At 41.7% G+C, this 20,194-nt stretch overlaps 1 protein-coding gene across 3 annotated transcripts in view; it reads left to right on the top strand.

The window, feature by feature from the left end:
- Nucleotides 1-1,549: 1,549 nt before the first annotated feature.
- LOC121879708 (aldehyde dehydrogenase, mitochondrial-like) overlaps nucleotides 1,550-20,194 on the top strand; it is a 32,829-nt gene continuing 14,184 nt past the window's right edge. For 2 of the 3 annotated variants that reach the window (XM_042386456.1, XM_042386454.1), the window contains exons 1-8: nucleotides 1,550-1,646; nucleotides 7,990-8,042; nucleotides 9,466-9,570; nucleotides 10,217-10,318; nucleotides 10,522-10,687; nucleotides 11,091-11,281; nucleotides 15,450-15,539; nucleotides 17,205-17,334. In XM_042386456.1, the coding sequence (XP_042242390.1) occupies nucleotides 8,007-8,042; nucleotides 9,466-9,570; nucleotides 10,217-10,318; nucleotides 10,522-10,687; nucleotides 11,091-11,281; nucleotides 15,450-15,539; nucleotides 17,205-17,334 (820 nt within the window). In that variant the 5' untranslated portion in view covers nucleotides 1,550-1,646; nucleotides 7,990-8,006. The remainder of the gene's footprint in view (nucleotides 1,647-7,989; nucleotides 8,043-9,465; nucleotides 9,571-10,216; nucleotides 10,319-10,521; nucleotides 10,688-11,090; nucleotides 11,282-15,449; nucleotides 15,540-17,204; nucleotides 17,335-20,194) is intronic. The other variant, XM_042386455.1, reaches the window with a different exon arrangement.

A 20,194-nucleotide genomic window follows, 5' to 3' on the forward strand; every position in this document is an offset into this window, starting at 1 on the left:
TTTGCATAGCGGTAAAACGCCTTTGGGTTTGACTTGACCTCGCGTGCAACCAGCCTTTGGAACTCCTTTTCAGCCCTCCTACACTCTATCTTTGCTTGGTTTCTGGCTCTTGCATACATCCTCCTGTCTTGCTCATCGTTTGACCCAACCCACGTCTTGAATTTCTGGGTTTTCTTCTTAATTTTGTCGACCGCCGCATGGTTCATGTGTAGGGATCCCCTCGTATTCCTAGAAGCACTGGGTTTGGTCTTGGGTATATATTTATCGATCAAATGGGTCATTTTACTAGTTATGATATTCAGCGTAGTGTCTGCGTTCTTGTACCTTAATAAGTCAGGCCAGTTGATACCCCTCATCTCTTCCCTCATCCCATTGTAATTTCCCTTGTAATATTTGCACCTTGGCCTGGCCTTATCTTGAACTAGGTAACAGTTAAATCTGAATGACAACACTGTATGGTGACTGGTGCCAACTGGGGCAAGGTGTTCCAGTTTGGCCACCATACCCTCCTCGTTTGTTATGATGAGGTCAAGTGGCTTGGGTGTTTGTTCCCCTCTGTAATGTGTCGGGTCTCTCACATGTTGGAACAGAAAATTATCTCTCAGAGTTTCTACAAAAAGAGTAGCTCACAAAAGATCGGCTCGCTAGCCGCCCGGGCGATCGGTCACGTCTCTGTCACGCACTGTTGGCAAATACTGGGCATGCACCGGCTCCTGACTGTACCTGAACCCGTTCCAGTGTTGGTCAAGTCTTGTCTTGAGAGAGCTCGCACTTGGTGCCGTCACAACACTTTCTGGCAGATTGTTCCAAGAGTTCACAACTCCCACTCTGAAAAAGTTTGCCCTCACAGTTTTCTGGACTTGCGGCTTCTTCAATCTTTAGCTGTGACCCCTTGTGGGGCGAGCGTCCGCCAGCTCCAAGTAAGGACACTCAACTGAGTAGTGCCCCCTGAGATGCTTATACACCTCAACTAGGTCCCCCCTTGCCCGTCCGTAGTATAAGCTAGGCAAGTTCAGGCGCTCCAATCTCTCAGGGTAGCTGAGGTGCCGAAGTGCAGGCTCTGAAGATATTGTCTTTGCCCACATCAAATTTTGATGTAGAAAGAATCTTTTCCAAGGTGAATCTGACCAAAACTAAGCAAAGATTATTCTTTCTAAGCAGACTTTAACAACTCTAATCATTCCATCTGAAATGGTTCACAAATGTGGAGGATGTGTTTCATACGAGCCAAGTGAAAAATTTTATTCGGTTTGTAAAAAATCATAATGATTAATTGTAAATACCATGTACAGTATATATATTGTTTATTACCTTTGTCTTTCTTTACAAAATGGGGAAATATTCATGCACATTTTGTTCCAATTTTGTTTTTTCCTAAACCTTATTACTTCTTCTTTATTCCATACCGAAATAAAAAGTATTTCAATATTAATCAATATCGTCTTTGAATATTTTCTATTTATATCCTGTTTAATTCAGTTACTCAATAATTGTACCCGTTTTCTCTTAAGTGACGCTTGGCAACAGGCCGTGTTATGAACTAGCGGCAACACTGCACAAGAACACGTGACTGACCCCCCCCTCCCCCCCCTACCTGTGCTCAGTGGTTCCGTAGTCGCCGTAGTGAGAGGAGGTGTTGGAGCAACGTGAGTTGAATTTCTGTTGTTTTACTCAATTTCCTCAAGTATTTTTAATATTTTCTTACAATTTATATCATATTACTATCAGAGGTCATATTAAAATTTGTCTTACGTGCTGTCGTGTGTGTTAGAGAGATATTCAGTGTTATTTCAGGACCTGTTGGGCCGGTAGTTACACCGTGTAACTTCTTTATTTTTCATTTTGTTTACGGGAATTAGCCCACCCGGGCTGTGTGAGGAAAGAAGGAGGTAATATAACGGGTTATTCTAGTGTGACCGGCAGCCACAGAGAAACGGTGGGCATGTAGTGGCCACAGGCACCGTGGGCAAGACTGGTAGTTGGTAACTACCAAACAGGTAGTTACTACCGCTTTGGGAAGATATTGGATATGTTGTATAATGGTAGACCCTTGCTGCCATATGGCATTACGAAAATTGAGATCTAGTCCCAGGTTACTGATCTTGTCTTTCTGCCTCATTTACACACAATTGTAGGGTCTTGGTTGTTTCTCTTACATGACAGCACAACATACATATAGCGTTTCTCACTTGATTTTTTTTCATTTTATGTATTTTTTTGTATTTATTATTATTATCATTAATATATTACTTTTTTACGTATTAAAATTATTTTTACTATGAATTATTATTCTTACGTTTTCGCCGCCCCCGTGGGCCCCGATGTGGGTTAGTGACCTATGCCCGGATGGGCTAACCCCTGTAAAAAAAAAAAAAATACGTGTTACGAGCCCACGTCCTTGCTGGCGGTACACAGGATGAAGTTGGGTAAGGTTAGGTAGGTTGGTTTGGTCTGTTCTTCATAGCTACAAATGTTAAGTAACGTTTATTTTAAAAAATAATTTTTTTAACATACTTCCACAAACTACAACAGTGTCCACTGTAATATAACAGTGAAAATCCGGCGTTTATAATTTTTTCCAATCAATTTCGCTCGTTGGTTAGTCTTTTAGGGTCGGGAAATATAGAATTTTATATAAAAAAAAAAATTCGCGGCTACCAAAGTTACGTACATTTTCCTATATATAATGATCTTTTTTTTTATTTCTCTGGGGAAATCGTGCAGGAAATATTTCAAATTTATCACTACTATCAAAATGATCAAAATTTTCCAATACTGTATACAGTAGACTCCCAACTTAGCGAGGGTTACCTCATGTAAATTCAGAAACACTCCTAAATCGCCCTTAAATCACTATCTATATATATATATATATATATATATATATATATATATATATATATATATATATATATATATATATATATATATATATATATATATATATATATATATATATATATATATATATATATGTATATCATCCGATCGCATCTAGAGAAAATCAAATTAATGTACGACTCGCAACATGGGTTTCAAAGGGAAAATCTTGTCTAACAAATCTGCTGATGTTTTTTAGGAAATTCTTCGAGGTAGTAGGTAATGACGAAAAGCATTTGACAGAGTACCGCATCAGAGGCTTCTGAGAAAAATTAAGGCTCATGGTATCGAGGGGAAAGTTATAAATTGGATAAAATCATGGCTCACCGATAGAACGCAGAGGGTCAGCGTAGATGGTGTTAAATCTGAGTGGGGCCGTGTAACCAGTGGGGTTCCCCAGGGGTCAGTACTAGGCCCACTCTTGTTCATAATCTACATAAACGATCTAGATACTGGGATCAGCAGTGACATAAGCAAGTTTGCGGATGACACCAAAATAGGCGACAAGATTAATTCAGGGCAGGATGCAAATGCATTACAGGAGGATCTAAATGTGAGTTCAGTATTGCTGGATATGACTCATTTACGAACCTAACTCAAGAATCCTGCAGGAGGGGTGTGGTTATCTACGCTAGGCAAGACCTTAGAGCCAGCCAGGCGAGGGTACAGGGAGAGGATGTCTTTGAAGAGTCCAAGTGGTGTAAAATTAAATTAAAGGGAGGGGACTTACTTATCGTCGGGTGTATCTACAGATCCCCGAACTGTGGCCCACTAAATCAAAGGAACTTAAGAACCTTAATAAACAATGCGGCGATGCTCAACCCCAGCCACCTCCTTATCATGGGGGACTTTAACTATGGCGACATCGACTGGAGAAACGAGTCAACCCCGAATGACTTGAATAATCCTGCTACTCTTTTTGTAGAAACTCTGAGATAATTTTCTGTTCCAACATGTGAGAGACCCGACACATTACAGAGGGGAACAAACACCCAAGCCACTTGACCTCATCATAACAAACGAGGAGGGTATGGTGGCCAAACTGGAACACCTTGCCCCAGTTGGCACCAGTCACCATACAGTGTTGTCATTCAGATTTAACTGTTACCTAGTTCAAGATAAGGCCAGGCCAAGGTGCAAATATTACAAGGGAAATTACAATGGGATGAGGGAAGAGATGAGGGGTATCAACTGGCCTGACTTATTAAGGTACAAGAACGCAGACACTACGCTGAATATCATAACTAGTAAAATGACCCATTTGATCGATAAATATATACCCAAGACCAAACCCAGTGCTTCTAGGAATACGAGGGGATCCCTACACATGAACCATGCGGCGGTCGACAAAATTAAGAAGAAAACCCAGAAATTCAAGACGTGGGTTGGGTCAAACGATGAGCAAGACAGGAGGATGTATGCAAGAGCCAGAAACCAAGCAAAGATAGAGTGTAGGAGGGCTGAAAAGGAGTTCCAAAGGCTGGTTGCACGCGAGGTCAAGTCAAACCCAAAGGCGTTTTACCGCTATGCAAAGTCGAAATTGAAAACGCGAGTAGGAGTATCAGACCTGAGGCTTGAAGATGGTAGTTACGCAGATTCTGACCAGGATAAAGCTGAGGCATTGAACAGCTTCTTTTCCTCAGTGTTCACAAGAGAGGATGCAACTAACCTTCCTGCGTTTGAGGACAGACGGTTCGACACAGCACTGACCCACATTGTGTTCACAGAAGAGGGTATTAGAAATAAACTGTCCAGGCTAAAGGTCCATAAGAGTCCTGGACCTGACATGGTGCATCCTAGAGTGCTAAGGGAGCTGTGCAACGAGCTTGCAGAGCCCCTGAAGATTCTGTTTTGTAAATGCCTGGATGAACAAATGGTCCCCAGTGAATGGAAAGTGGCTTATGTGAGTCCTATCTTCAAGAAGGGCGATAGGCACTCCACGAACAACTATAGACCGGTGAGCCTGACCAGCATAATATGTAAAGTACTTGAGAGTATTATCAGAGATGCAGCGATGGAACATCTACTACGAAACAACCTTGTAAAAGATTGCCAACACGGTTTTATGCCGGGGCGCTCTTGCTTGACACAATTGCTCAAGGTATTGGATATTTGGACCCATATTCTAGAACGGGGTGGTAATATCGACAATATTTACCTAGATTTTGCCAAGGCTTTCGACAGTGTACCCCACGAAAGGCTGAAAATCAAACTGGAAGGGTACGGAATTCGGGGAAATGTCCTAGCGTGGATAGAAGACTTTCTACATGACCGCAAGCAATGTGTGGTGATTAATGGCACGAAATCGTCATCTGTACCTGTAACAAGTGGGGTACCGCAGGGTAGTGTATTGGGCCCGCTGTTGTTTGTTTGTTTCATAAATGATATGCCTGACGTTGTACACTCCTCCATACAAATGTTTGCCGATGATGGCAAGTTATTTCGGGAAATTAAGAACCAAGCGGACTGTGAAGAGCTGCAGAAGGACCTCTGTGGGCTCCAGGAATGGTCGAAGGAATGGCTGCTGAGATTCAATGTCACGAAGTGTAAGAGGATGCACCTGGGGCGTACCAACGGTAAGGAGGCGTACCATATGTCCCAACGGGATGAAGAAAATGTACTAGTTGAGACTGTGTGTGAGAAGGACCTAGGTGTGTATGTTGACAATGAGCTGAAGTTCTCGGGCCATTGTGAGAAGAAGGTAAATCAGGCAAATAAATTATTGGGTCTTATAAGAAGGTCGTTCAGATATCTAGACGGTCCGTCCCTCGTGACGATCTTCAGGAGTGAAGTGCTTCCCCATCTGGAGTACTGTCACCCCATCTGGTCCCCGAGATATGCTAGGGACTGTCAGTTGGTTGAAAATGTTCAAAGGAGGGCCACCAAGCTGGTGCCTGCACTTCGGCATCTCAGCTACCCTGCGAGATTGGAGCGCCTGAACTTGCCTAGCTTATACTACAGACGGGCAAGGGGGGACCTAGTTGAGGTTTATAAGCATCTCAGGGGGCACTACTCAGTTGAGTGTCCTTACTTGGAGCTGGCGGACGCTCGCCCCACAAGGGGTCACAGCTCAAGATTGAAGAAGCCGCAAGTCCGGAAAACCGTGAGGGCAAACTTTTTCGGAGTGAGGGTTGTAAACTCTTGGAACAATCTACCAGAAAGTGTTGTGACGGCACCGAGTGTGAGCTCTTTCAAGAGAAGACTTGACCAACACTGGAGCGGGTTCAGGTACATTCAGGAGCCGGTGCATGCCCAGTATTTGCCAACAGTGCGTGACAGAGACGTGACCGATCGCCCGGGCGGCTAGCGAGCCGACCTTTTGGTGAAGAATATAAAGGAAAAGAGTCGTGACCGATCGCCCAAGCGGCTAACAAGCCGATCAGTGGCGAAGAGGATAAAAGTAAAAGTAAATAAACTGCATGGGTGGTCTGAAAAATGGCAAATGAAATTCAACACCAGCAAGTGCAGCGTACTTAATATTGGAAGAACAAATACTGACAATGTATACAGCCTTAACAACATCAACCTAGAGAAGTCGACTTGTGAAAGAGACCTACGGGTACTTGTAAGCCCGGACCTACGGCCTAGAAAACAGTGCTTTAATGTTCGAAATAAGGCAAACAGAGTATTGGGTTTTATATCTAGAAGTGTAAGTAATAAGAGTGCAGAGGTCTTATTGCAATTATATCTTGCGCTAGTCAGGCCGCACCTCGATTATGCGGTTCAGTTCTGGTGCCCTTATTATAGAATGGATATCAATTCACTAGAGTCGGTGCAGCGAAGAATGACGAAAATGATTCCGGGACTTAGAAACCTTCAATATCAGGCTAGGTTAAAGAAACTTAACTTGCATTCCCTAGAAAGACGAAGAGTGCGGGGAGATATGATAGAAGTATTTAAGTGGGTGAAAGGAATCAATAAAGGGGATATAGATAAAGTTCTTATAATATCCGAGCAGGATAGGACTCGGAGCAACGGATTTAAGTGCTGGAACTCTGGAAAGTTTCAAAAGGTGGCTGGATAGATTCAAGGATGATAGAAGAAAACACGAAGTTCCCAAGCACTTTCCTGTAATTCACATCTTCAGGGGTGAGTACAGACTAAGGAGAAGTACAAAACAAGGTGTATATATACAGAGAAGGTTGGGTCACCTTACCCTCTGACCTGACTACCAACCGTTGCAGTGCTTTTTAAAGATTAATAGGGTCATTACCAAATACCTGACCATTGTGGACCTGATCTCACCCTCCTCTGTACATATACACCTTGTTTTGTACTTCTCCTTAGTCTGTACTCACCCCTGAAGATGTGAATTACACGAAAGCGCTTGGGAACTTCGTGTTTTCTTCTTTCCTTGTGGTTATCAGCATATACTGTATATATACTGTGTGTATATATATATATATATATATATATATATATATATATATATATATATATATATATATATATATATATATATATATATATATATATATATATATACATACACACACACACACACACTGTATAGTGATTTAAGGGCGATTTAGGAGTGTTTCTGAATTTACATGAGGTAACCCTCGTACATATACTGTACACTAAAACTCATAAATCACTACTGTAATGTGGTACAGATGATTAATTTTTATATCTTGTGCAAAATATATGACGCTTATGTTCAAATTATTTGCTGTCTTGCAAGGATTCTAGCAGTGTAATTTCTGCTAACTTTAGACTGTGCCATTTTATTCCAAGTTTAGTCACTTTTATTGGCCTCCAGAACCTAACCCTATTTTCCCCATCAATTACATGTAATTTTATATCGCGATTTAGTATATAGTGAACATCCTTGGATCCTATCTCGCGATACATCCCGACCCTACTGTAATTACCACCAAACCAAACAAACAAACCTACCTAACCTTACCTAACTTCTCTGTTATATTAAACAGAAAGAACTTACTATGATAGGGTGAAATTTGAGGCATTTTCTGGGGTGAGATGATATGGCCGCATCGGCACTATGCAGCCCTGGCGGGTGAGTACTATATACTAACCTGCGGGTGTTTTGTCGAGGTTCGTGGGGGTAATTCGTAAAATGAAATAAATGTTGACTCTCTTTCCCAGATTGTTTCTCTACCAAGATGGCCATCAGAAACCCCGAGATAAAATACAAGGAGGTCTGTAGCAACACCTATTTGGTTTTAATATAATTTTATCCTCTTAACCAATGATCGGCCTGTTAGCCACTTGGGTGATTGGTCACATCTTTTACACACTGTTGGCAAGTACTGTACTGACTCCTGAATGTATCTGAACCTGCTCCAGTGTTGGTCAAGTCTGGTCTTGAAACAGCTCACACTCGGTGCCGTCACAACACACACTGGCAGGTTGTTCCAAGAGTTTACAATTCTCGTTCCGAAAAAGTTACCCCTCACAGTTTTCTGGACTTGTGGCTTCTTCAACCTTGACTTTACTTTTATCCTCTTCATCACATAAGAGATAGATAATTATTCAGTAAGATTGTCAGGTTGTCTATTGATTCATGGGAGGTGCTGTATAGGTACGTTTGGATCATATTGCCAAAGGTTTTATTGGTGTGTGTTTTAGCCTCTCAATTCTTCACATGTAAATTCCCAGACAGGTTAATTATACTTGGTAAATATTTGTCCATTGGCTGTCCTCAGGCTTTGATACAAAAATAGTTTGTGGGTGTACAGGTATTATGGTGTGTTACTCAGATCTGACCTTCATTTCTTGTGTAAATTAGCGTTTTTTTTTTTTTTTTTTCAAAAACTTAGTATTTTCATTTGTAACAAACTGCTAATTTGCACCAAAATGGCAGTCAGGTTTGAGTAAAACATGCACACAAAACATTTAACCTAACCTAACCATTTTTTTTAGCTTACCTGCTACTGTGGTGGAGGATACAGCTGGGTGATCTGGTACACTTATGGTTGCAGACAAAAGAATTTGTAATTTCTTAAAAGAAAACAATTTCCACGCGTAGGACACAGTCTTGATGTTGGTAGGACACCGTGATCTTGTAATATTTGGATTGCTTCACTATTATTCCGATAAACTCTCTGAATAACATGTAGATAAAGGAGAGAGCACTTTTCGCACGCTGTCACGAGCCTGGAATTGAATTTAATTTAAACAGTTTATTTAGCCAGGGGGCACTACTCAGTTGAGTGTCCTTACTTGGAGCTGGCGGACGCTCGCCCCACAAGGGGTCACAGCTCAAGATTGAAGAAGCCGCAAGTCCAGAAAACTGTGAGGGCAAACTTTTTCGGAGTGAGGGTTGTAAACTCTTGGAACAATCTACCAGAGAGTGTTGTGACGGCACCGACTGTGAGCTCTCTCAAGAGAAGACTTGACCAACACTGGAGCGGGTTCAGGTACATTCAGGAGCCGGTGCAGGCCCAGTATTTGCCAACAGTGCATGACAGAGACGTGACCGATCGCCCGGGCGGCTAGCGAGCCGATCTTTTGGTGAAGAATATAAATGAAAAGAGACGTGACCGATCGCCCAAGCGGCTAACAAGCCGATCAGTGGCGAAGAGGATAAAAGTAAAATATCTAACTTCATTTGTTTTTCAGCTTTTTATCAACAATGAGTTCGTCAAAGCGGAAAGCGGACGGACCTTCCCCGTCTTCAACCCGACGACAGGGGATGCTATTTGCGAGGTTTCCGAGGCCGGCCCGGTGAGTGATGTGACTGTATGACTGTCTGTACACGGTCAGATCCAGAGCTAGTGGGGTGGAGGGATAGGGCAGGTCACAGTTATTTTGTTCCATAAGTTAGGTAGGCGAGTTTTGTACAGTTGGAGAGGTTGGTTGTGATACTATTAATATTACTTGAACAATACAGTAAAGATTTAATTCCTAGGGTCACTTGAAGACCAATCCCCCTCCAACCCTCTCCGCCTCCAGTATATTTCACCTGATGATTAAATACCCTGGTGTTACCTAGGGGTGGTTAATCTTAAGGTGAAACAAGATGGAGGTGGAGGCTAATCTTCTTATGAACATAATAAAGTCTTAATATTTTTATGATGTACTATTCAAGCACTTCACTACATACCTGTTGCTCCTGTCCATATGCAAGAAAAGATATACCATAGTTAATGCTTGTGGGGTGGTTATGTAGTCACTGATCTATTGAATATCTTGGTATATTTATTATATTCAGATAATGTCTTTATTTTGGAACTGATGTTGTCTTGGTTAGGTTAGGTTTATGCTGAACTAGTGGCGAATTGTCCAGTGATGAAATGTTCTAGAACCCATAATGTTGCACCCCCCTCACACACACACACTAATATTAACCTGTTTGCCTGGGTGCCTGTAGGAGGATGTGAACAAGGCGGTGGCAGCAGCTAGAAAGGCGTTCTCCAACACTGCCCCGTGGCGCACCATGGACGCTTCCGAGAGGGCCAGACTCATTCTTAAGGTCGGTTACCATCACGTTCAGAGACTGTCATCATTACCATCATTCTCTTATGGTTATTCAGAAATATAGTTTGATTATAGGTTTATTTCTTAACTAAAAAGTATATAATCCTGTTCATATAGTGTCTTTGATGGTAAAAATATAAATTCATTTGTATGAATTTTGTACTTGACCTTAAAACACCTGACCTGGTGTTTGTGTAGTTGAGTGACCTGATGGAGCGGGATCTATGTTACCTAGCCAGCCTGGACACCCTCGATAACGGCAAGCCATTCACTGAATCTTTGTGCGATCTGGAGTACAGCATCAAGACTCTACGCTACTATGCTGGCTGGTGTGACAAGATCCAGGGGAGCACCATCCCTTGTGGTGAGTAAAAATTCTCTCCATCTATCTATCTCTCAAGTTATGGGGGAGGTGTTGTGCTGTAGTCTCTTTGAGGGTCCCATTAGATAATCTCTGTTAATAAGGTAGTGCCCATTATACACACCTTAATAGTGAGTCTTCCCATCTTATTTCAACCCTAATGCAAACATAATGTAACCTAACTTAATCCCCCAAGTAGCATTAGGGTGGTAAGTCATCATGTGAAATATCTGTGGTGTAATGTATGGGTGATATTAATTTGTACCAAGGTTGATCAAGACACAGGAGTACCATGGTGATACATTAAGAGTAACATTTAAATGGTTTTATATGAGGAACACGAGGAGGTTTACATTTTGTTATATTTTCATGGGTAAGTTTTATCACCCAGACGTCTCCCTTGCAGATGGAGAGTTCATGTGCCTGACCCGCCGGGAGCCCTTGGGTGTGGTGGGACAGATTATCCCATGGAACTACCCAGTCATGATGCTGGCGTGGAAATGGGGGCCCGCACTTGCTACTGGTTGTACCATCGTTCTTAAGTCCGCTGAACTCACCCCCATCAGCTCCCTGTATGTGGGATCGCTGGTCAAGGAGGTGAGTTACATTAAATTACTTAGATATTTATTAAGCAAAATCCCCCATAAATCGTTTTGTTGAAGTTTTATGTCTCTTTAATACACGATAACAGCGGTACAGTACCATAAACTAAGTCTGATAAGTTACTACTAAACCGTAAAGTCTGATATACCTTCATAAGTATGAATTTAAGGTATAGATAAACTACAGTAGTCTCCATATGCTGGGAGTATGGTTAAAGTCAGTAAAGTCCAAGTTTTAGTGTAAAGTACAAGTGTAGAGTCCATGTGATGTTAGTACCTAGACAGTGCTCTCATCTGGTGTATATCTCATGCTTCGTGGTATCAGTCGTATGTTATTGACGTATACGTATATGATTATTTTCCTCGATGTTGCTGTGTAATGGTTAGGTTTAGGGGCTATAGCAGTTATTGTGTGTGTTTGTCATTCATGATTTATTATTATTGGAAAATCATATAAATGGGAAAGTATGAATTAAGATATATTCTGAGATGGATCAAGAGCAGTTAGCTACATTAGGATTATATGTCAACAGTTATAACTACAGATTCAACATAATTCATTCAGAAATAATTAAACAATGGTGATTTCTTATTTACGTAAAGCTGGTGTATGTTAGCTTAGGGTCGAGCACAAATGTGGATACCGTACAAAAAAACAATATGGATCACTTGAAGATATAACCCCCAGCTTATTTCACCTGAAGCTTAAACACCCTAATACTAACTTAACCCCCAAGGTATCACTAGGATGCTTAAATCATCAGGTGAAATAAGCTTAGATGAGTGAGTGGGGGGATGGGGGGGGTAAAACTCAGGTGATCCAAACTAAGTTAATGCGGTATTCTTGGAAACAGGATTATTGACGTAACGGTATTGTGAAGGTCAAGTAGAGCGAGAGATAAACTTACAGACACCAAATTTCCTCACCCCCAACACCTCGCCTGGATTACATTCATTCCTCATGTATTTCTTGGACACACAGCTTAGGGTATGTGTATAATTTCATCTGAATTCATGGGTTTGGAGATGGTTTGGTTAAGGAAAAAGTGCTGGGTAGTATAGATGGGTTGGTAATGGTGAAGTTTTGTTCTGGCAATACTGTTGTGGCCTTGGGTGGTGGTTGCTAACTGGTTACTCTTACTCCTGCTCCTAGTTATTGCCTCTCTTCCTCCTCCTCTTATTATTCTTCTCTCTCTTCTTCCTCCTCTTATTCTTCTTCCCTCTCTTCCTCCTCCTCTTATTCTTCTTCCCTCTCTTCCTCCTTCTCTTATTCTTCTTCCCTCTCTTCCTCTTCCTTTTATTCTTCTTCCCTCTCTTCCTCCTTCTCTTATTCTTCTTCCCTCTCTTCCTCCTCCTCTTATTCTTCTTCCCTCTCTTCCTCCTCTTATTCTTCTTCCCTCTCTTCCTCCTTCTCTTATTCTTCTTCCCTCTCTTCCTCCTCCTCTTATTCTTCTTCCCTCTCTTCCTCCTCTTATTCTTCTTCCCTCTCTTCCTCCTTCTCTTATTCTCTTCCCTCTCTTCCTCCTATTCTTCTTCCCTCTCTTCCTCCTTCTCTTATTCTTCTTCCTCTCTTCCTCCTCCTCTTATTCTTCTTCCCTCTCTTACTCCTCCTCTTATTCTTCTTCCCTCTCTTCCTCCTCCTCTTATTCTTCTTCCCTCTCTTCCTTACTACTCCTCTTATTCTTCTTCCCTCTCTTCCTCCTCCTCTTATTCTTCTTCCCTCTCTTCCTCCTCCTCTTATTCTTCTTCCCTCTCTTCCTCCTCCTCTTATTCTTCTTCCCTCTCTTCCTCCTTTTATTCTTCTTCCTCTCTCCTCCTTCTCATTCTTCTTCCCTCTCTTCCTCCTTTTATTCTTCTTCCTCTCTTCCTCCTTCTCTTATTCTTCTTCCCTCTCTTCCTCTCTTCCTCTTTGTTCTTCTTCCTTCCTCCTATTCTTCTTCCTCTCTTCCTCCTTCTCTTATTCTTCTTCCTCTTCCTCATTCTTCTCTCTCTTCTCCTCTCTTATTCTTCTTCCTCTCTTCTCCTCCTCCTCTTATTCTTCTTCCCTCTCTTCCTCTCTCCTACTCCTCTTATTCTTCTTCCCTCTCTTCCTCCTCCTCTTATTCTTCTTCCCTCTCTTCCTCCCTCTCTCTTATTCTTCTTCCCTCTTCCTCCTCCTCTTATTCTTCTTCCCTCTCTTCCTCCTCCTCTTATTCTTCTTCCCTCTCTTCCTCTCTTCTTCTTCTATTCTTCTTCCCTCTCTTCCTCCTCCTCTTATTCTTCTTCCCTCTCTTCCTCCTTTTATTCTTCTTCCCTCTCTTCCTCCTCCTCTTATTCTTCTTCCCTCTCTCTCCTCCTCCTCTTATTCTTCTTCCCTCTCTTCCTCCTCCTCTTATTCTTCTTCCTCTCTTCCTCCTTTTATTCTTCTTCCCTCTCTTCCTCCTTCTCTTATTCTTCTTCCCTCTCTTCCTCCTCTTATTCTTCTTCCCTCTCTTCCTCCTTTTGTTTCTTCTTCCCTCTCTTCCTCCTCTTATTCTTCTCTCTCTCCTCCTCCTTTTATTCTTCTTCCCTCTCTTCCTCCTCCTTTTTATTCTTCTTCCCTCTCTATTCCTCCTTTTATTCTTCTTCCCTCTCCTCTTATTCTTCTTCCCTCTCTTCCTTCTTCCCTCTCTTCTTCCTCCTTTTATTCTTCTTCCCTCTCCTCTTATTCTTCTTCCCTCTCTTCCTTCTTCTTCCCTCTCTTCTTCCTCCTTTTATTCTTCTTCCCTCTCCTCTTATTCTTCTTCCCTCTCTTCCTTCTTCTTCCTCTCTTCTTCCTCCTTTTATTCTTCTCTCTCTCTCTCTTACTCCTCCTCTCTATTCTTCTTCCTCTCTTCTTCCCTCCTTTTTATTCTTCTTCTTCTTCTTCCTCCTCTCTTCTTCCCTCTCTTCTTCCTCCTTTTATTCTTCTTCCCTCTCCTCTTATTCTTCTTCCCTCTCTTCCTTCTTCTTCCCTCTCTTCCTTCTTCTTCCCTCTCTTCTTCCTTTTTATTCTTCTTCCCTCTCCTCTTATTCTTCTTCCCTCTCTTCCTTCTTCTTCCCTCTCTTCTTCCTCCTTTTATTCTTCTTCCCTCTCCTCTTATTCTTCTTCCCTCTCTTCCTTCTTCTTCCCTCTCTTCTTCCTCCTTTTATTCTTCTCTCTCTCTCTCTTACTCCTCCTCTTATTCTTCTTCCCTCTCTTCTTCCTCCTTTTATTCTTCTTCCCTCTCTTCTTCCTCCTCTTATTCTTCTTCCCTCTCTTCCTCTTCTTCCTTCTCTTTTGCCTCTCTTCTTCCTTCCCCCTCTTCTCCTTACCCTACTCCTTCCCCTCTCCTCTTGCCCCACTCCTTCCCCTCTCCTCCCCCCCTCCTTCCCCCCTCTCCTCCCACCCCTCCTTCCCCTCTCCTCCCCACCCCTCCTTCCCCCTCTCCTCTTACCTACTCCTCCTTTCTAACCCTCTCCCTCTTACCCCTCCCCTCCTCGCTCTTATCTCCCCCTCCTCAGCTCTTATCTCCCCCCTCCTCCTCTTATCCCCCCCCTCCATCTCCCCCCCCCCTCCTCAGCTCTTATCCCCCCCCTTCTCCACTGTATAGGTAACATGTCTGCAGCAAAAGATATTGGTCACCCAAACTGGTTAAAACTCGTCTTAGCTGAGTCACGACTTTTTAGCTTGGTGTGTTGGATAATGTTATAGTGTGTTGTGATATGAGATGTTGTTAGTTATAGAATGTTGTGTTAATGTCTTGAAATGTTGTGCTCGATGTTATATAATGTGTTAATGTTTTAAGGTGATGTGTAATGGTATAAAAAAGACCCAGTATATATATGACTACCTTTCTATTGATGGACACATAACACCAGACAAAGGTTAGGTTAGACTAGGTTAGGTCAAGGATGTCCTGATCTGCAAGTTTTTGTGCTTCACGCTCTTTATTTTTAAGTCAGTCGTTCTTTAGATTGCGAAGTTGCCGCTTTCTTCTTGCGGAAGGTATCGGCTTTGGTCCGAGACTGAGGGTAAAAGCAGCATGTTTATCATCGATGTGTACTTTGAGTGCCGCGTCATTTTCATCAAACACACACACACACATACTCTCTCTCACACACACCTTCAGTAGCAACACCTATTTCACTGCCACATCATAAGTAATGTAATTGGTTGTTTCCAGGCTGGCTTTCCCCCTGGTGTGATCAACATTATCCCTGGCATGGGTCCAGTCGCTGGCCATGCTATCGCCCACCATCAGGATATAGACAAGGTGAGTCAGTTCTTCATTTATCTCTATCTTTATGAGGTTTTCACTTTCTGTATATAGTTTGTGTTGAGGTTGTGTAGCTTAGTGCCTGATAATGGTGGTGTTGTGTAGGTTATCCAGGAATATGTTTTAAAAAGTTTGTATTTATTGGAAGGTTTGAAATACTTGTTGAATGCTTATGCACATCTGTCCCTAAATGGCAAGTAATTGTAAGGAACTTTTATTATCGAGTATATGACACAGCTAGGAGATTCGGCATCCTTAAGGAGCTTCACAGTTATAGATTGCTGGGAAATTTACCATCAATAATAGGTCAGCTCTTGAGACTTTGCACTTTTAGGATCCACATTGCCCCAGAAATGTCAACACCACAAATTCAGGAGAATGGGGGGTTCTTTTGGGCAGTGTCTTTGATAGCAGCATTGGTTCTTGGTGGTGTATCAATCTCATTACATGTAGACAACTTGGCCATTTGGTATGTAGCTTCCCGCATGTCAGTTGCTTAACGTCACATGCAACTTGCACTAGACAGGGTTTCAGATTAGACCACAGAGCATGGTTTTAGACTTTCTCCCTTGAAGATCGTTGCCATTCATTTCTGCTGTGTGTGATGTGTCAGACTTCTTTCCTGAGCATTATCTTCAACAACCAGCTTACATGGCAGCCACATATGTTGTCTCAAAGAGTCTTGCCAGCATGGTCTCAAGTTACCGAGAGTCTAGGGGCACACGTCATGGGGTGCTGACCAAGGAACTCTGCTACACCTTTACCACATGCTAGTAAGACCCAAACTGGATTATGGGTGTGAGGTGTACTCCTCAGCCACTGAGGCTAGACTCAATACACTGGGGTTGGCCAGGATTGCCTGGCCAATCCCAAGTCTCCTGGTGGATGCTGGTGAGCCACCCCTTGATCTTGGACATCAGTATCTCCAGGTCCAGTGTTGGTTTTGTCTCTACAGTCTGTAACCAACACTTGTGTAGTTGACGAGATATTCCCCACACTTAAGTATCCAAGCCTCCCACGACCTTTCGGCTTCAGGGTAAGGTAAGTTGTGAGTCTTCTTTGTCTTCCTCCTGTTCAGATATGCCCCAAGTGGTTTCCAACTGCTGCTCTGTGGATTGTCCCTAAAGTTCAAGTTTGTCAGTATTTTAACACAGGGAAGGACACCTTTTCGACACCTCCTGGTGGAGTACCCCAGTCTCGGAGATCTTTGTCGTAAGCACATCCCAGTGCCGGGGGAGGCAGGACTCACCGTCTCTATTTGATGTTGGGGGGTAGTGTGGTAGGGGACATCCTCTCCTTCGTGGAGGAAGCTGGCCTTCTGAGTTTTATCTATTAACGTTAAAATGTTTTTTAGGAAAGTTTTATTCTATTTTTTATTTATTTTTCTTTTACTTTGCATATTTTATTTTAGTCTTCTAAGCCTTTATTTTAATTCGGCAAAGGTGACTTAAGTTGTTGTCACCAGGGATGTAATTACCACAATCAATGACTTACTATCAGTGGATGATGTCTTGAAATATTATTATAAAATCACTATTAGGTGTTTGTTTATTTCCTAGCCATGTGAAGATTGCAGGGGATATATACTGTACTGTAGTCATTTTGTTTGTGTATGAGTTTGTTCTTAATCTTTACACTAAACTGGACAATGTTTCCCCCAAGGTGGCATTCACTGGTTCAACTGCCGTGGGGCGCAAGATTATGGGAGCTGCCAGCGAGTCTAACCTGAAGCGTGTCACAATGGAGTTGGGCGGCAAGAGTCCACTCGTCGTTTGTTCCGACTGTGGAGACCGTAAGTTCACAGTGTATAGTCTCAAACCCCCAGAATTATGCCGAGATATTGGTTCAATGGCATCTGTGTTCGGTCAAACCAGGTATCAATGGTTTAGTCAGTGGACCAACACCAGGGTGGATGGCAGTTTGACAGAAAAATTGAATGGTCTTTGATTTGTGACCATTTGTGTCATTTAGTTAGTGTGACTTTGAATTTTTTTTTTTTTTTTGGGGGGGGGGGTAGTCTTAAGATAAGGCTATATAAAAAGACACCCTTTTTATTTTTCAATCACTTTTTTTAGCAAGTATATTTTATTTACACAACAGTAAATACACAAAAATTCCTTATCAAAAAATATACATACATGTTAAAAGAAAACACATTTTTCTCCTAGGATTGTTGCAAAAATAAGTACTTGGTAATGAAGTTAATAGAGAGAGAGAATACCAGCTTACTTATGATGAGAGAGAGAGAGAGAGAACAGTACTAGCTTACTTATGATGAGATAGAGAACATAGTATCACACACACACAGGAATAGGTCATAGATACCATGAATAAATAGGTAATAAGAGAGGCTTAGGCTAGGTTGGGTGTTGTGTGTATGGTGGGACAAATTCACGGTAAAGCATCATGATAATTAGATCAGTTGATGATACATGTATGGTATGCATAATGTATACTGGATACATACATACTAGCCAGGTAAGTTAGGTTAGGTTACGTGGATCAGACACATAATTAAGACTAAGACACCTGTACCTTATGGTCTAAATTACAGGTGTATCATTCCCCCCCTTGAGAGCCGCATCACACCTCACTTGGGGTTACTATGACAACAGCTGTCAGGTACACACACACAAGCTCGTACCATCACCTGTTGTGCGTGTGTCTTTTTTCATTCACCTCTCACATTAAGGGATGCACTCTAGGGCTATACTGGTTAGGTGTGTGTTTGTGAATACTAACACCACAGGTCAAGCGAACGTTCGTCTGGCGTACCTCCCTTGTCACTGGTCGAGTATTTATATCATCCCAAAATCATATCAACTACATTAGGCATATTTTCCACCATGTATTTAAAGGGTTAAACCAAAAACCTTAAACCATTAAAATAATTTGTTGTTTAGGTTGTGAGCTACAGACAGATAAACAAAGTCCAATGTCAAGTAATCTGTTCTTATGATCAGATTCATTAATTACTTCATCACAATTTAGTTGCATATCTTTGTGGACAAACAGTAAAGCTAAATCATAGTCTTTGTTCTGACATAGAGGAACAGAGATACACTGTACTTTAGGCAGCTGAATGAGCATTCACTTGCAGCAGTTGTCACAGGAAGTGGTGCAATAATATGTATCAGAGTTTGGATGTTTTGGCATGTGCCAAATTCCCTGCAAACTTTTAGAGAACAGCCGTTTTTGGTCTGTCTTTCCATTCATGTCTTTTCCAAGTGTTCTGCCATCTTGTACCTCCTCCATACTACCATCAAGGAACTTACTGTAAATCACAACTTCCTCACTTACTTCTGAGAACATTCTACTTACGGTTCACAAAGAACTTCTGCCATGAAATTTGCTTAGAAGTGAAATGCTCTTTCAGTTGCAGCATAACTGTGTTCATGAAAGGCAAAAAAACCGAGCGCCTTAGTAATAAGAGTGTGTCCTCAACTGGGGGATTAGACCGGGTCTGTTGTCGTCTTGCACTTCTTGGGGCTTTAATTTCTCTCCCACAGTTTTGTTCTGCATTCTCAAATAATCTTGTGAATGTATCATCATTTCTGTACATTTGCAACACATCCATGCAGTCCTTCACACTGTTAAAAGCTTGTACCAGATCCATCTCAACACCTTGCAATCTCTGAGATAGAGGTCTCTTAACATTTAAAATAGCTGATAGAACCTACTTACTTACAAGGAAAGAATCTGATATCATACTCTTTAAGAGAGAGAGAGATTTTCCCACCAAAGTTGCATCCTTTATGTAAGTTATAGCAATAGACCGTTTCCGTTATGATTTGGTGTCAGTTTCTTGTTCTTATCTGTTGTATATTATAGTACATAACATCCTGTGCAATACTATGAATCCTTCTTTTCATGTCACTTGTTTTTTGTTCACCCTTAATAGTACTGCATCCCCTTTGAGCTGAATGCTGTCTGGGGTTATTTTTACTACATTATCATTCCCCTTCCAACTTGCACAATGCCCCTGCGTATATCACAAGTCTGCACGTAGCTGCAAAGCTAAGGGCAGGGTGAAACTATGGGTAAGTTTCTTTATGCCATTTGCCTCTATCTACCCAGCAGTAATTAGGGACCTGGATGTTAATTGATTTGCAGGTCATGTTCCAGGGTAATGGTTAGCCAGTGCAGTTGGCAAGTTGTCCGGTCTACTTAGACCAGTGGTTCCCAAACTTTTTTTACCCAAGGCACACTTTAGAACAAGTAAAAATATTTTGGTGCACTTTGTACATAAATTCGAAAATTTATTCAAGAGGTATTTATACATATTAGCATAGCATAACGTAAAAATATAGATAATTAAAAGTACATAAAAATTGTATGTACAAGTACTTACTTCTTTATTCAATAAATGAAGCAAAGTTATCAATGAGAAACATGCGCTTGATGATTTTTGGCAATGTTTTCAATGTTGGGACGTATTTGAGAAAGACAAACCCTCATTTCTTCTTCGATGCATCAAAACAGATAAAGCTTTTTAGCTACTGAGGGGTATTCTTCTTTAATAGCAATCCAAAATGTATCAATAGGTAACTCAGCATACTTGATTTTAAGTCCACGATCACTGAATATAGATGCCAATTCCTCTTCTTCACATAATTTTAGACCAATATTAGATGGAATTTTTATGAAGGGAT

The sequence above is a fragment of the Homarus americanus genome, unplaced genomic scaffold (assembly GCF_018991925.1).
Source record: "Homarus americanus isolate GMGI-L3 unplaced genomic scaffold, GMGI_Hamer_2.0 scaffold42643, whole genome shotgun sequence".
In the NCBI taxonomy this organism is placed as follows: domain Eukaryota; kingdom Metazoa; phylum Arthropoda; class Malacostraca; order Decapoda; family Nephropidae; genus Homarus; species Homarus americanus.